The sequence below is a fragment of the Nerophis lumbriciformis genome, linkage group LG28, assembly GCF_033978685.3.
Source record: "Nerophis lumbriciformis linkage group LG28, RoL_Nlum_v2.1, whole genome shotgun sequence".
In the NCBI taxonomy this organism is placed as follows: domain Eukaryota; kingdom Metazoa; phylum Chordata; class Actinopteri; order Syngnathiformes; family Syngnathidae; genus Nerophis; species Nerophis lumbriciformis.
This window is the reverse complement of record NC_084575.2, coordinates 31,761,687-31,778,200: the sequence shown is the minus strand read 5'-3', so window position 1 is coordinate 31,778,200 and position 16,514 is coordinate 31,761,687. Positions and strand designations below refer to the sequence as shown.

The window sequence follows — 16,514 nt, the reverse complement described above, 5'->3', positions numbered from 1 at the left end:
CAGTGTGGCGCATATTTGTAACAGTGTTAAAGTTGTTTATACGGCCACCCTCAGCGTGACCTGTATGGCTATTGATCAAGTATGTCTTGCAGTCACTTACGTGTGTCTGCAGAAGCCGCATATATTATGTTACTGGGCCAGCACACTGTTTGTATGGTGAAAAAGCGGACGCGACGACAGGTTGTAGAGGATGCTAAAGGCAGTGCCATCACGGCACGCCCTTAATAATGTTGTCCGGGTGAAAATCGGGAGAATGGTTGCCCTGGGAGATTTTCGGGAGGGGCACTGAAATTCGGGAGTTTCCCGGGAAAATCGGGAGGGTTGGCAAGTATGCTCGCGGGCCGCTCTAACATTAAACTTTCATATTAAGGTGGGAGCCGCAAAATTACGTCTCGGGCCGCGTGTCTGAGACCCCTGCACTAGAGTATAAGTCGCCAGTTTCTTACAAGTTTCTAGCTTACTCCAAACTTTCTTTCTGCTGCATATTTCACTACTTCCAGCTTGTAACCTGCAGTATATCATTTCCTTTTCGGTGCCATTTTTGTTCAGCCCTTCTCTGTTTTTATAAGTTACCGCCAATGTTTGAAATGATCAATTTTCATAGGTACGGAAATAGTAGCAGGTAGCATCTTTTTTTTTCACAATGCACTCATGCCATGTCCCTCCCCCGCCAAATTTTTATTGGTTGACGTGTGTGTGTGTGTGTGTGTGTGTGTGTGTTTGTGTGTGTGTGTGTGTGTGTGTGTGTGTGTGTGTGTGTGTGTGTGTGTGTGTGTGTGTGTGTGTGTGTGTGTGTGTGTGTGTGTGTGTGTGACGATTGCTGATATACGCCTAGTCTCTTACGTGAATGAGATAAATAATATTATTTGATATTTTACGGTAATGTGTTAATCATTTCACACATAAGTCGCTCCTGAGTATAAGTCGCACCCCCGGCCAAACTATGAAAAAAACTGCGACGTATAGTCCGAAAAATACGGTATCTAAAAGTAAAATGTAAGCACTGAATACCAGTGTTGGGACTAACACCGTTCAGGGGTAAATAGTAATCTAACGTGTTATTTTTTATATTCAGTAACTCAGTTACCGTTACTACATGATGCGTTACTGCATTATTTTACGTTATTTTTTATGTAGCATCGGCTAGAAATTTACATGGACTTTTTTTCAGCATGCAGCCTGGGATTTTCAACTCTTGTCAAGTTTGTTGGAGTGATGTCATATGTTTTGCCAAAAATATTATCACAACTAAATGAAAAGTTAGATTTACAGTGTAAATGTGAACGTAATGCTTTTCATAGACAGAACCCTCTTGATTTAAGAACCTGGATGGCAGCCTTTATTGTTAATTGAGAAATATCCTTTTAGCATTTCTTTGTCCCGTATTTACCGTATTTTTCGGAGTATAAGTCGCTCCGGAGTATAAGTCGCACCGGCCGAAAATGCATAATAAAGAAGGAAAAAAACATATATAAGTCGCACTGGAGTATAAGTCGCATTTTTGGGGGAAATGTATTTGATAAAAGCCAACACCAAGAATAGACATTTGAAAGGCAATTTAAAATAAATGAAGAATAGTGAACAACAGGCTGAATAAGTGTACGTTATATGAGGCATAAATAACCAACTGGTATGTTAACGTAACATATTATGGTAAGAGTCATTCAAATAACTATAACATATAGAACATGCCATACGTTTACCAAACAATCTCTCACTCCTAATCACTAAATCCCATGAAATCTTATACGTGAATGAGATAAATAATATTATTTGATATTTTACGCTAATGTGTTATCATTTCACACATAAGTCGCTCCTGAGTATAAGTCGCACCAAGTCGCCAAACTATAAAAAAAAACGCGACTTATAGTCCGAAAAATACGGTATTTTTTAATAATAGATCAATCAGATGACCATCTCAACTTAACCACAGTGGCATGTCGGTGGCCAAATGAAATAAGGTGTTTTTTTTTGCCATACAGAAAATATCTTCAGAAAAGTGTCTTTTTGTTAGTGAGAATGTTTGTGATCTTTCTCCCCGCCAGGTGCAATCCTGGGCCGCTCGGATACACAGAAGTGCAGCTACTACAACTCCAGCTGGGAGAAGGAGCGCACTAATCGCAGTGGCATTGAACCATGTTATGGCGATAAGGACAAGAGGCGGCACTGCTTCGCCACGTGGAAGAATACTTCTGGCACCGTGGAGGTAGTCAAGCAAGGTTGCTGGTTGGACGACATCAACTGCTATGACAGGTACGCTTAGGAAAAATGTGTGTGTGTGTATGTATTTGTGGTGTGCATCTCTCCAACATGAGGACAATTCAATACATATCTAGATGCATGGAGGACAATACGATTCAGAAATGATACATTTTAGAATGTAACAATTCCATTTTATATTATAAAATATCCTAGGTCAGCCATACAAACGTGTTTGTCTTAAAATAAATATGCAAAAGACCAGAGAACACGTGAGTTGTTTTGACATGACATACCATGTTGTTGTGTTTAATACTGTAACAAATCATGCTCAAAACACCTCGAAGTCAAACGCGGCAATCAGAACAGAAGAAGAAGAAGACGAAGCAGAAGAAGAGACATGGCGACGACGAGTAAGAAGAAGATGTACGCTGGCAAGTTCCAAAATGATTGGGGGAAAAAAAAAAATATATATATATATATATATATACCGTATTTTCCGCACTATAAGGCGCACCTAAAAACCAAAAATTTTCTCAAAAGCTGACAGTGCGCCTTATAACCCGGTGCGCTTTATATATGGATAAATATTAAGATTCATTTTCATAAAGTTTCGGTCTCGTAACTACGGTAAACAGCCGCCATCTTTTTTCCCGGTAGAACAGGAAGCGCTTCTTCTTCTACGCAAGCAACCGCCAAGGTAAGCACCCGCCCCCATAGAACAGGAAGCGCTTCTTCTTCTACTGTAAGCAACCACCCGCCCGCGTAGAAGAAGAAAAAGCGCGCGGATATTACGTACGTTTCATTTCCTTTGTGTGTTTACATCTGTAAAGACCACAAAATGGCTCCTACTAAACGACAGGGATCCGGTTCATGAAAAGACGCAATCTCTCCATCCGCACACGGATTACTATTTCACAGCAACTGATATTCCTGTGAACCGCACTGTGGATACAACGGGAGCACGTACGGTGAATATTCGCACCACAGGGAATGAGAAGTCATCCTTCACTGTGGTTCTAGCTTGCCATGCTAATGGCCAGAAACTTCCACCCATGGTGATATTCAAAAGGAAGACCTTGCCAAAAGAGACCTTTCCAGCCGGCGTAATCATAAAAGCTAACTCGAAGGGATGGATGAAGAAAAGATGAGCGAGTGGTTAAGGTAAGTTTAAGTTTACGCGAAGAGGCCGGGTGGCTTTTTTCACGCAGCTTCGTCCATGTTGATATACGATTCCATGCGCGCCCACATCACGCTGGTTTTAATATATTATTAAAGTTTGACTGACCTATTTGACTGTTTTTTTGACATTCCTTTAGCGCAGTTAGATGCGGCTTACAACACGGGGCGGCTTATAGGTGGACAAAGTTTTGAAATATGCCGTTCATTGAAGGCGCGGCTTATAACCCAGGGCGCCTTATGGTGCGGAAAATACGGTATATATATATATATATATATATATATATTAGGGGTGTAACGGTACACAAAAATTCCGGTTCGGTACGTACCTCGGTTTAGAGGTCACGGTTCGGTTCATTTTCGGTACAGTAAGAAATCAACAAAATATAAATTTTGGGGTTATTTATTTACCAAATTTGCTAAATCTTCCACCAAAAATATTTTTCTTAGTGGAATATTTGATGTGAAGTAATGGGAACCTTGGATAGGTCAATAATTCATAATAACATTGATATTGATTCAATATTATGTTTTGAGTAATGACAGTTTGAAAGAAAAAAAACCAGCTTTGTTTTATTAGTCAACATTGCAACTTTTTCTAAATTACATTTCACCTTTAAGCTTTTTTATTTCACTTTTGTTATGTTTTTGTTTATTTTGATAGTATTTTTAGGATGTGCCGTGGGCCCTTTAAAACATTAGCTGTGGGCCGCAAATGGTCTCTGGGGCACACTTTTGACACCCCTGCTATAGATAATAAAAAATGTAATGGGATAAATCTATGGATAAAAAGCAGAGCCTGGCGACGCAATCGCGTTTATCATAACTCTCTCTCTGTCTCTGTCTCTGCCCCTCCCTCACCAATGCTGCTGCACGCACAATTTGTTTTGTTTTTAACCCCTTCTTAACCCTGAACGTACATTGAAAATACACACAACCCTAACTCAAAATGCTGGACATTTTAGACATTTAAGAAACGTGACAGCTCCGCAAAAGAGGACATGTACGGTGAAAAGAGGACGTATGGTCAGTCTATCGTATCCCGTTAGCTGCTAGCATGCCGTGTGTTGTGCCTCGGTGTGCATTGTTTACACAACGTGCGGTACGCTACTTAATATGTCCGTGTGGAAACTCGTTCGGTACACCTCCGAACCGAAACGGAAGCCCCGTACCGAAACGGTTCAATACAAATACACGTACCGTTACACCCCTACTATATACATATGATATATATATATATATATATATATATATACAAACCCCGTTTCCATATGAGTTGGGAAATTGTGTTAGATGTAAATATAAACAGAATACAATTATTTGCAAATCATTTTCAACCCATATTCAGTTGAATATGCTACAAAGACAACATATTTGATTTTCAAACTGATAAACATTTTTTTTTTTTTGCAAATAATCATTAACTTTAGAATTTGATGCCAGCAACACGTGACAAAGAAGTTGGGAAAGGTGGCAATAAATACTGATAAAGTTGAGGTATGCTCATCAAACACTTATTTGGAACATCCCACAGGTGAACAGGCAGATTGGGAACAGGTGGGTGCCATGATTGGGTATAAAAGTAGATTCCATGAAATGCTCAGTCATTCACAAACAAGGATGGGGCGAGGGTCACCATTTTGTCAACAAATGCGTGAGCAAATTGTTGAACAGTTTAAGAAAAACCTTTCTCAACCAGCTATTGCAAGGAATTTAGGGATTTCACCATCTACGCTCCGTAATATCATCAAAGGGTTCAGAGAATCTGGAGAAATCACTGCACGTAAGCAGCTAAGCCCGTGACCTTCGATCCCTCAGGCTGTACTGCATCAACAAGCGACATCAGTGTGTAAAGGATATCACCACATGGGCTCAGGAACACTTCAGAAACCCACTGTCAGTAACTACAGTTGGTCGCTACATCTGTAAGTGCAAGTTAAAATTATCCTATGCAAGGCGAAAACCGTTTATCAACAACACCCAGAAACGCCGTCGGCTTCGCTGGGCCTGAGCTCATCTAAGATGGACTGATACAAAGTGGAAAAGTGTTCTGTGGTCTGACGAGTCCACATTTCAAATTGTTTTTGGAAACTGTGGACGTCGTGTCCTCCGGACCAAAGAGGAAAAGAACCATCCGGACTGTTATAGGCGCAAAGTGTAAAAGCCAGCATGTGTGATGGTATGGGGGTGTATTAGTGCCCAAGACATGGGTAACTTACACATCTGTGAAGGCGCCATTAATGCTGAAAGGTACATACAGGTTTTGGAGCAACATATGTTGCCATCCAAGCAACGTTACCATGGACGCCCCTGCTTATTTCAGCAAGACAATGCCAAGCCACGTGTTGCATCATTGTGGCTTCATAGTAAAAGAGTGCGGGTACTAGACTGGCCTGCCTGTAGTCCAGACCTGTCTCCCATTGAAAATGTGTGGCGCATTATGAAGCCTAAAATACCACAACGGACTGTTGAACAACTTAAGCTGTACATCAAGCAAGAATGGGAAAGAATTCCACCTGAGAAGCTTAAAAAATGTGTTTCCTCAGTTCCCAAACGTTTACTGAGTGTTGTTAAAAGGAAAGGCCATGTAACACAGTGGTGAACATGCCCTTTCCCAACTACTTTGGCACATGTTGCAGCCATAAAATTCTAAGTTAATTATCATTTGCAAAAAAAAAATTAAGTTTATGAGTTTGAACATCAAATATCTTGTCTTTGTAGTGCATTCAATTGAATATGGGTTGAAAAGGATTTGCAAATCATTGTATTCCGTTTATATTTACATCTAACACAATTTCCCAACTCATATGGAAACGGGGTTCGTAATAAAAGGCCATATCGCCCAGCCCTACATCGATGTTTCCCTTATTCGATGTCCAGGGGCATTAAAGAATATTTATACAATTGCAGGACTCGGCCGATATTAGTAAGCCAATCAATCAAACGGTAAATGAAAATGAACTTAATAACTTAGCTGGCAGCACTCATGCAGCTCACAGACAAAAACACAACCACCACTTCCTATATATATTTGTAATTAGCACTGACTGCTCTGAGGTTATCTTCTGGAAATGGAGAATAAACAAATTGCTCGTTGCTCCAGTATGGTCTGTTCCTTCAGTGTGATATCACTTGCGGCTTCCTTCAGTCGAAACCCTAGCACAGCCTCCTCACGCCTCCCTGGAGAGTCCAGAAAGAGACGAAGGCGGCTGCCACTTCCTCTGGCTTTTATCTTATGACGTAGTGTTAGAAAGAGAGCTGGAGTGATTGAAACTGTGTCGATTTTGTTATTGTTTCAACTTGTGCAACAGAAAGGGAATGGCAAGTGTGTGTGGATATGTATACGTGTATAGTAATAATAATCCTCCTCTCGAGAAGTGTTGTCAGCCATGCGTATTGTGCTACATGCTCACAACTTTGCAAACTACCAATTTTCTTGATGTCAGGAACTTCAGGTGTGAAGCACACACGGAAACAAAGAAAGAAAGCTGAAACGTTCAGAATTAATTAAGTGTATTAGGTTTGTAAGGCTGCACGATTTTGACCACAAACAGAATCCCTATTTATTTTCTCTGAAAACTCGATTTTCGATTTTGCTGGGTGTTGCTGACGTTATTACCGTATTTTCCGCACCATAAGCCGCCCTGGGTTATAAGCCGCGCCTTCAATGAACGGCATATTTCAAAACTTTGTCCACCTATAAGCCGCCCCGTGTTATAAGCCGCATCTAACTGCGCTAAAGGAATGTCAAAAAAACAGTCAGATAGGTCAGTCAAACTTTAATAATATATTAAAAACCAGCGTGATGTGGGCGCGCATGGAGTCGTATATCAACATGGACGGAGCTGCGTGAAAAAAGCCACCCGGCCTCTTCGCGTAAACTTACCTTAACCACTCGCTCATCTTTTCTTCATCCATCCATCCCTTCGAGTTAGCTTTTATGATGACGCCGGCTGGAAAGGTCTCTTTTGGCAAGGTCTTCCTTTTAAATATCACCATGTGTGGAAGTTTCTGGCCATTAGCATGGCAAGCTAGAACCACAGTGAAGGATGACTTCTCATTCCCTGTGGTGCGAATATTCACCGTACGTGCTCCCGTTGTATCCACAGTGCGGTTCACAGGAATATCAAAAGTCAGTGGAACCTCGTCCATGTTGATAATGTTCTCTGACCGGATCTTTTTTTCAGCTATCTTGTTTTTACAATATGCACGGAAAGTAGCCAGCTTTTCTTGAAAGTCTTTAGGCAGTTGCTGTGAAATAGTAGTCCGTGTGCGGATGGAGAGATTGCGTCTTTTCATGAACCGGAAACCTGTAGCTTAGTAGGAGCCATTTTGTGGTCTTTACAGATGTAAACACACAAAGGAAATGAAACGTAATATCCGCGCGCTTCTTCTTCTTCTTCTACGCGGGCGGGTGGTTGCTTACAGTAGAAGAAGAAGCGCTTCCTGTTCTATGGGGGCGGGTGCTTACCTTGGCGGTTGCTTGCGTAGAAGAAGAAGCACTTCCTCTTCTACGGGGAAAAAAGATGGCGGCTGTTTACCGTAGTTGCGAGACCGAAACTTTATGAAAATGAATCTTAATATTAATCCATATATAAAGCGCACCGGGTTATAAGCCGCACTGTCAGCTTTTGAGTAAATTTGTGGTTTTTAGGTGCGGCTAATAGTGCGGAAAATACGGTATGTTGTTTATAAAGAAGTAGGTGAATAAAAAGGCTAAATAAACGTTATATATTTAAAGACAAATATTTGTGTCTTTAGTAATTATTTGCATCAACAGTTCTGATTACTTTATGCCTTTTTGCTATAGTTTTACATTTTTGATAGCTTTCTTGTTTATTTTATTTCTACAATGAGCTATACAGGTCCATAAAAAAGTTGTGTTCCAAAAATCTCTGTCTGGCCACACTTTGAACATCACTGGTTTATAAGGGTGTAACGGTATTCTAGATACTGCGGTATTGCGGTTTCGAAATCTTATCAATAATGCAGTGACGCTTGACAGTATCTGCAACATCGCGTGGACATCGGGGGCGGTACCTCTGGATTGGCAGACCGGGGTGGTGGTTCCTCTCTTTAAGAAGGGGAACCGGAGGGTGTGTTCCAACTATCGTGGGATCACACTCCTCAGCCTTCCCGGTAAGGTCTATTCAGGTGTACTGGAGAGGAGGCTACGCCGGATAGTCGAACCTCGGATTCAGGAGGAACAGTGTGGTTTTCGTCCTGGTCGTGGAACTGTGGACCAGCTCTATACTCTCGGCAGGGTCCTTGAGGGTGCATGGGAGTTTGCCCAACCAGTCTACATGTGCTTTGTGGACTTGGAGAAGGCATTCGACCGTGTACCCCGGGAAGTCCTGTGGGGAGTGCTCAGAGAGTATGGGGTAACGGACTGTCTTATTGTGGCAGTTCGCTCCCTGTATAATCAGTGTCAGAGCTTGGTCCGCATTGCCGGCAGTAAGTCGGAAACGTTTCCAGTGAGGGTTGGACTCCGCCAAGGCTGCCCTTTGTCACCAATTCTGTTCATAACCTTTATGGACAGAATTTCTAGGCGCAGTCAGGGCGTTGAGGGGATCTGGTTTGGTGGCTGCAGGATTAGGTCTCTGCTTTTTGCAGATGATGTGGTCCTGATGGCTTCCTCCGGCCAAGATCTTCAGCTCTCACTGGATCGGTTCGCAGCCGAGTGTGAAGCGACTGGGATGGGAATCAGCACCTCCAAGTCCGAGTCCATGGTTCTCTCCCGGAAAAGGGTGGAGTGCCATCTCCGGGTTGGGGAGGAGACCCTGCCCCAAGTGGAGGAGTTCAAGTACCTCGGAGTCTTGTTCACGAGTGAGGGAAGAGTGGATCGTGAGATCGACAGGCGGATCGGTGCGGCGTCTTCAGTAATGCGGACGCTGTATCGATCCGTTGTGGTGAAGAAGGAGCTGAGCCGGAAGGCAAAGCTCTCGATTTACCGGTCGATCTACGTTCCCATCCTCACCTATGGTCATGAGCTTTGGGTCATGACCGAAAGGACAAGATCACGGGTACAAGCGGCCGAAATGAGTTTCCTCCGCCGAGTGGCGGGGCTCTCCCTTAGAGATAGGGTGAGAAGCTCTGTCATCCGGGGGGAGCTCAAAGTAAAGCCACTGCTCCTCCACATGGAGAGGAGCCAGATGAGGTGGTTCAGGCATCTGGTCAGGATGCCACCCGAACGCCTCCCTAGGAAGGTGTTTAGGGCACGTCCAACCGGTAGGAGGCCACGGGGAAGACCCAGGACACGTTGGGAAGACTATGTCTCCCGGCTGGCCTGGGAACGCCTCGGAATCCCCCGGGAGGAGCTGGACAAAGTGGCTGGGGAGAGGAAAGTCTGGGCTTCCCTGCTTAAGCTGCTGCCCCCGCGACCCGACCTCGGATAAGCGGAAGAAGATGGATGGATGGATGGATTAAATAAAACTAATAAATATTGACTGTTAGTGCCCCTTTAATTGGGCCACCTAAGAAAAATACATGCAGGGAAAATCCTGCATTCATTTGTATTACTTATTAGACAGACCTGCAAACTCTGGAGTGGTGTAGGCTACAAGATACCGTTAACGTTATCAGACACATACAAAAAGGCCAACGTTAACGTTAGCCACTGACTATGCTTAGGTAACATTACTGCAGTCCTGGTTGACATAAGAGGTAACGTTATTTTAGCCTTAAGGCTACAAGTGAGCAGATATGGAAATTAACCGACAACAGTTAACGTTAGTTACTTACCGGCACTATCACTGGGACTGCAGGTTGAAGCAGAGGAAAAGGGGCGTGCTTCGTCATCTCTGTCGCTGCTTCTCCATGACACGTTTCTCTAACCTTCAGGTTATGTACGTCCCTGAACATGTTTCAACATGTTTGTTGTACTTACTGCTCCCCTTACAGGAAAGCGAAGCCTGGCAATAATTGCAGATAGCCGTTTCCTCGTCGTATTTCTTAGTAAAGTGAAGCCATGCCTTGGAGCGTTTTTTCCGGTCCATTGTTTATGAAAGTGAAATCACAGAAATTGTAAATTCTCAGAAAAACAAGAAGTCAACAGACTGCTGTGACTTGGACTTTTCTCTGATCAAAGAAATTGTTGATTTTATAGCTGTTCCCTTCACTTATATATGTAATATTTCTTTTATAAAAGGAGTTTTCCCAAAGAAAATGAAAACGGCAAAAGTTATTCCCATCTTCAAAGGTGGAGATAAGCATCAGTTCTCCAACTATAGGCCTATTTCTCTACTCTCACAATTTTCAAAAGTCCTTGAAAAATTATTTGTGTCAAGATTAGACAGTTTTATTGATAAGCATCACTTGCTAAGTGAACACCAATACGGTTTTCGACCAAACAGGTCCACTTCCATGGCAGTGATGGAACAAGTTGAGGAGGTAACCACTGCAATTGATAAGAGGGAGTTTGTTGTTGGCGTTTTTATTGACCTGAGCAAGGCCTTTGACACCATCGATCACACATTACTTTTATACAAAATGCAGAGGTATGGTTTTAGAGGTCTTGCTCATGATTGGTTGAAAAGTTATCTTGGTGGTAGAGAACAGTATGTGCATATGAACAATGTAGACTCAGATAAAAAGATTATAACACATGGAGGGCCCCAAGGTTCTGTACTGGGACCAAAATTGTTTTTATTGTATATTAATGATATCTGCAAAATCTTTAAAAAACTCAATTGTATTCTCTTTGCTGACGATACAAGTCTGTACTGTTCTGGACAAGACCTTGGCCAACTCTTAGAGACTGTAGAGAGCGAACTCCACATACTAAAGCAATGGTTTGATGCCAATAAACTGTCAATCAACCTAAATAAAACAAACTATATAATTTTTTGGAAATAGGAAAAATAACATACAGTGTCATATAAGAATTGATGATATGGAGATAGAAAGGGTGTATTCAACAAAATTTTTGGGAATCTATATAGATGATAAATTAAATTGGAAACTGTACATAAATATACTTAAGACAAAGATGGCAAAAAATATTGCTATGTTACATAAAATCAAAAACTCCGTAAATCGAAAGGCTCTTAATATGTTATATAATTCTTTCGTACTCCCTTATCTTAATTATTGTGTTGAAATCTGGGGTAACAATTACAAAACACACATCAACTCTATATTCTTACTAGAATTGTAAATTATGCAGATTATCATGACCATACCAATGCTCTGTTTATTAAATTAAAAACATTAAAACTGCATGATCTTATTGACCTCAACACTGCTATTGTGACGTACAAAGCTCATAACCACATGCTGCCTCGGTGTCTACAGGAGAGGTTCAAACCCAGAGAGAATCCCTATGACCGCAGAGGTTCGGCTGTCTTCTAGAAAGCTAAGAACAAGCTTAAAAGTAGATGTGTTTCTGTCAGGGGGGTTCAACTGTGGAACAGCTTGGATGATTCTTTAAAATGTTCCAGGTCCATTCACACATTTAAAAAACACTTTAAGACCAATGTCTTGGAAAAATATATCACTCTTGAATCAACACAGTAGTTAATACTATGATCAATGTTAATTAAAATACTAAATGTGGGATATAAATAATAATGGAAGTATAATTGTTTGTATATCGTATATAAATTGGTACAAAGGTTTAACACGCGTATAAGGATATTTCACATGCCTTTACTGTGTATATAATTGAACAGTGTTCATATTGTGTATAATGTGTATTTATAATATGTTGTACAAAAGACATTTCATAATTTTCGGAAGTTCATCTTGTACTTGACATTGTTTATAGGGTTAGGCGCTATAAGTGTTCAACTTCAGCCTAAACCCTTTCGGTCTGCAACATTTTCATTTTCATTTTCATTTCATTTTCAATATTAATCTGTTATGTTTCGTTGCGTTGATTGTTGTTGCTGCTTCTGTATCTGCCGCTGAATGACTGAGCTACGTCATTTCCTGTGACGTGCCACAGGACATTTTCTGTGACACGGGATTCATCGCAGGTCCCACAGGGCATTTCCTGTACGTGGGAAGGGATTCCTTTCCAGGGATTCGAATAAAGAACCAATTCTTTTTCTTTACTATAGTGGCTTTGATAACGGGAACCGTTTCTCAAAAATGGATTCGAATCCATGGAATCGGTTCTTTTCTTTTATGTGTACAAAATAATACCTTCTATGTGTACAAATAATTGTTCTTATCGGACAATCGGTTTTCGAACATCATCCCTACTCTCTGCTGATATCAGGGCATTCAATCGATCGCAACTGAACTGTTTGGTTTGACTTTTCGTCTTTCATCTGAGTAGGCTTCATCAGTTCATAGACTTAGATCGGTCAGATCTAGTCTAGCGGCTGCTGCCAAAACCCCAAATATTCATAGTCCAAAACCAGGAGGGTGTGCCTGGGCAAGGATGGTTTCGCCCTATCTTAGTGAGAAAAACAACGAAGACTAGATCTGACCAATCCAAGTTTATGAGCATAAATTGATGAATCCTACTCGAATGAGAGGCGAAATGCCTTCTAAGACAAACCAAACAGTCCAGTTGCGATTACAATGACCTAGATGAATGAGAACATTCATAGACATCTCTCTGCTGATAGCTACCAAGCTGTGAAATCTGCCATGACTCCATTTTTACAACATCAAATTACAAATAATATATCAAATTATAGATACAATCTTGGTTTGGGTTAGGGATGCCATCTCCATTCCTAATGGACAATGTCAACCACTGTGTTATAACTTGATTGTACTATTATGGATAAAACGCTTCTTTAATGCTTTAATTCCTGCTCTCTTTTGCAGCAACGAGTGCGTGGAAAAGAAGGAGAACCCTGATGTATTCTTCTGCTGCTGTGAAGGCAACATGTGCAACGAGCGGTTCCTGTATGCACCTGATACGCCCCCACAGAGTGACACACACCAGTCAACCGCCTACAGTATGTACTATGTACTGTCAAACAAACAAACACACACACGGCGTGGCAAGTCCAAAATGCTCATGTACAGTACAGGCCAAAAGTTTGGACACACCTTCTCCTCATTCTTTATTTTCATGACTATTTACATTGTAGATTGTCACATCAAAACTATGAATGAACACATGTGGAGTTATGTACTTAACAACAAAAGGTGAAATAACTGAAGACATGTTTTATATTCTTCAAAATAGCCACCCTTTGCTCTGATTACTGCCTTGCACACTCTTGGCATTCTCTCGACGTGCTAACTCCTTCAAGACTGTTGGAAAACCATTTTAGGTGACTACCTCTTGAAGCTCATCAGCATGTACAGGAAATGGAGATGCTTAGCACAGGTCCGCCATTGCAGTCTGACGTGGAGATGTGTGTGCATGGAGGAAATACTTGTTTGAATTGGGCCCGTTGTTAGGATTTGATTGGCAATAAAAGCTTAAAAGAGCGTCTGACTTTGTGTCCTCTGACACGAAGTCACTCTTTTTAGAAAATATAAAACATTACACACGGGGCTCAAAAATTATAGACCTGTTTCCTTACTTCCACAATTTTCTAAAATCATTGAAAAACTGTCCAATAACAGATTAGAGAGTTTCATAAATAAAAATAGAATACTCGAAGAAAATCAATATGGATACAGAGCTAATGTTTCAACTTCGATGGCTTTAATTGAAATTACAGTAGTTATTAGTTGTGTAGGGTCAGTGTTAGTCAGTTCTCTGATTATTTTAAACTGTTTCAGAATACATTATTAAAAGCTATTTTTAACATTTTAAAAACAAAATTCAAAGATTATTTCATTAATTTTATGGCTGAATCAAAAGAAATTCCATAAATTAGAAAACAAATGTTCAAGAAGAAGTGAAAATATAAAATAATGTTATGGTTGGATGTTATTGCTGGTGGACCAGTTCTGGCTGAAAGATGTGATTATGGTGTTTGTTGTCTTATTACCGTATTTTCCGCACTATAAAGCGCACCTAAAAACCACAAATGTTCTCAAAAGCTGACAGTGCGCCTTATAACCCGGTGCGCTTTATATATGGATAAATATTAATATTCATTTTCATAAAGTTTCGGTCTCGTAACTACGGTAAACAGCCGCCATCTTTTTTCCCGGTAGAACAGGAAGCGCTTCTTCTTCTACGCAAGCAACCGCCAAGGTAAGCACCCGCCCCCATAGAACAGGAAGCGCTTCTTCTTCTACTGTAAGCAACCACCCGCCCGCGTAGAAGAAGAAAAAGCGCGCGTCTATTACCGTACGTTTCATTTCCTTTGTGTGTTTACATCTGTAAAGACCACAAAATGGCTCCTACTAAACGACAGGGATCCGGTTCATGAAAAGACGCAATCTCTCCATCCGCACACGGACTACTATTTCACAGCAACTGATATTCCTGTGAACCGCACTGTGGATACAACGGGAGCACGTACGGTGAATATTCGCACCACAGGGAATGAGAAGTCATCCTTCACTGTGGTTCTAGCTTGCCATGCTAATGGCCAGAAACTTCCACCCATGGTGATATTCAAAAGGAAGACCTTGCCAAAAGAGACCTTTCCAGCCGGCGTCATCATAAAAGCTAACTCGAAGGGATGGATGAAGAAAAGATGAGCGAGTGGTTAAGGTAAGTTTAAGTTTACGCGAAGAGGCCGGGTGGCTTTTTTCACGCAGCTTCGTCCATGTTGATATACGATTCCATGCGCGCCCACATCACGCTGGTTTTAATATATTATTAAAGTTTGACTGACCTATTTGACTGTTTTTTTGACATTCCTTTAGCGCAGTTAGATGCGGCTTACAACACGGGGCGGCTTATAGGTGGACAAAGTTTTGAAATATGCCGTTCATTGAAGGCGCGGCTTAACACCCAGGGCGCCTTATGGTGCGGAAAATACGGTATTTATTTGGGTCACATTTTGTATTACCCTGTATTGTGTTTATGTGGTATGAAATAACCTTCATCAGCGCGCGACATTTTTTTATCCACTTCTTCCTCCGTAAATCTTGATACATATTGACGATGACCCGCCCTGCTATACTTCTGATTGGCTCTGAGCATTTTTCAGCGTTTTTCGCCCGACCAATCAGAAAGAAGGGGCCGTCCAAGCATACCCGCCCCCAAAGTGCCAAAAAGAAACATGACAGCGCGAGGAGAGATGCCAGGAGTACCGTATTTTACGCACTCTAAGCCGCCCCGGGTTATTAGCCGCACCTTCAATGAATGGCATATTTCAAAACTTTGTCCACCTATAAACCGCCCCGGGTTATAAGCCGCGCTACGCTGCGCTAAAGGGAATGTCAAAAAAACAGTCAGATAGGTCAGTCAAACTTTAATAATATATTACAAACCAGCATTCTAACAACTCTGTTCACCCCCAAAATGTAATGTGCAAATGTGCAATCACCAAAATAGTAACACTCAAATTAGTGCAGAGCAATAGCAACATCAATAACTCAACGTTGCTCGAACGTTAATGTCACACAACACACAAAATAAACATTTAAAGCTCACTTTCTGAAATTATTCCTCATCCATAAATCCCTTGAATTCTTCTTCAGTGTCTGAATTAAAAAGTTGGGCGAATACGGCATCCAAAATGGCCGGCTCCGTCTCGTCGAAGTCATCAGAGTCAATGTCGCTGTTGTTTTCCAGCAGTTCCGTGAATCCTGCCTTCCGGAAAGCTCGCACCACAGTTGAGACCGATATATCCGCCCAGGCATTTACAATCCACTGGCAGATGTTAGCGTATGTCGTCCGGCGCTGTCTCCCTGTCTTAGTGGCGCAGGTCATCTTGTTGCTTCCTCTACCTACGCACCATTGATTCATTTATGTTCAATTCTCTCGCTGCTGCTCTATTTCCGTGTTCTACTGCGTGACTTATTGCCTTGAGTTTGAATTCTGCGTTGTACGCGTGTCTCTTAATAGGAGCCATTTTGTGGTCTTTACAGATGTAAACACACAAATGAAATGAAACGCAATATCCGGGGGCTTCTTCTTCTACGGGGGCGGGTGGTTGCTTACCGTAGAAGAAGAAGCGCTTCCTCTTCTATGGGGGCGGGTGCTTACCTTGGCGGTTGCTTACCATAGAAGAAGAAGCGCTTCCTCTTCTACGGGGAAAAAAGATGGCGGCTGTTTACCGTAGTTGCGAGACCTAAACTTTATGAAAATGAATATTAAT

At 41.6% G+C, this 16,514-nt stretch overlaps 1 protein-coding gene across 1 annotated transcript in view; it reads left to right on the top strand.

Moving 5' to 3' along the window:
* Positions 1-16,514, top strand: part of acvr2aa (activin A receptor type 2Aa) — a 140,299-nt gene that overhangs the window by 56,035 nt on the left and 67,750 nt on the right. Inside the window, exons 2-3 of the mRNA XM_061924067.1 lie at positions 2,049-2,256; positions 13,162-13,295. Of these exons, the coding sequence (XP_061780051.1) occupies positions 2,049-2,256; positions 13,162-13,295 (342 nt within the window). The remainder of the gene's footprint in view (positions 1-2,048; positions 2,257-13,161; positions 13,296-16,514) is intronic.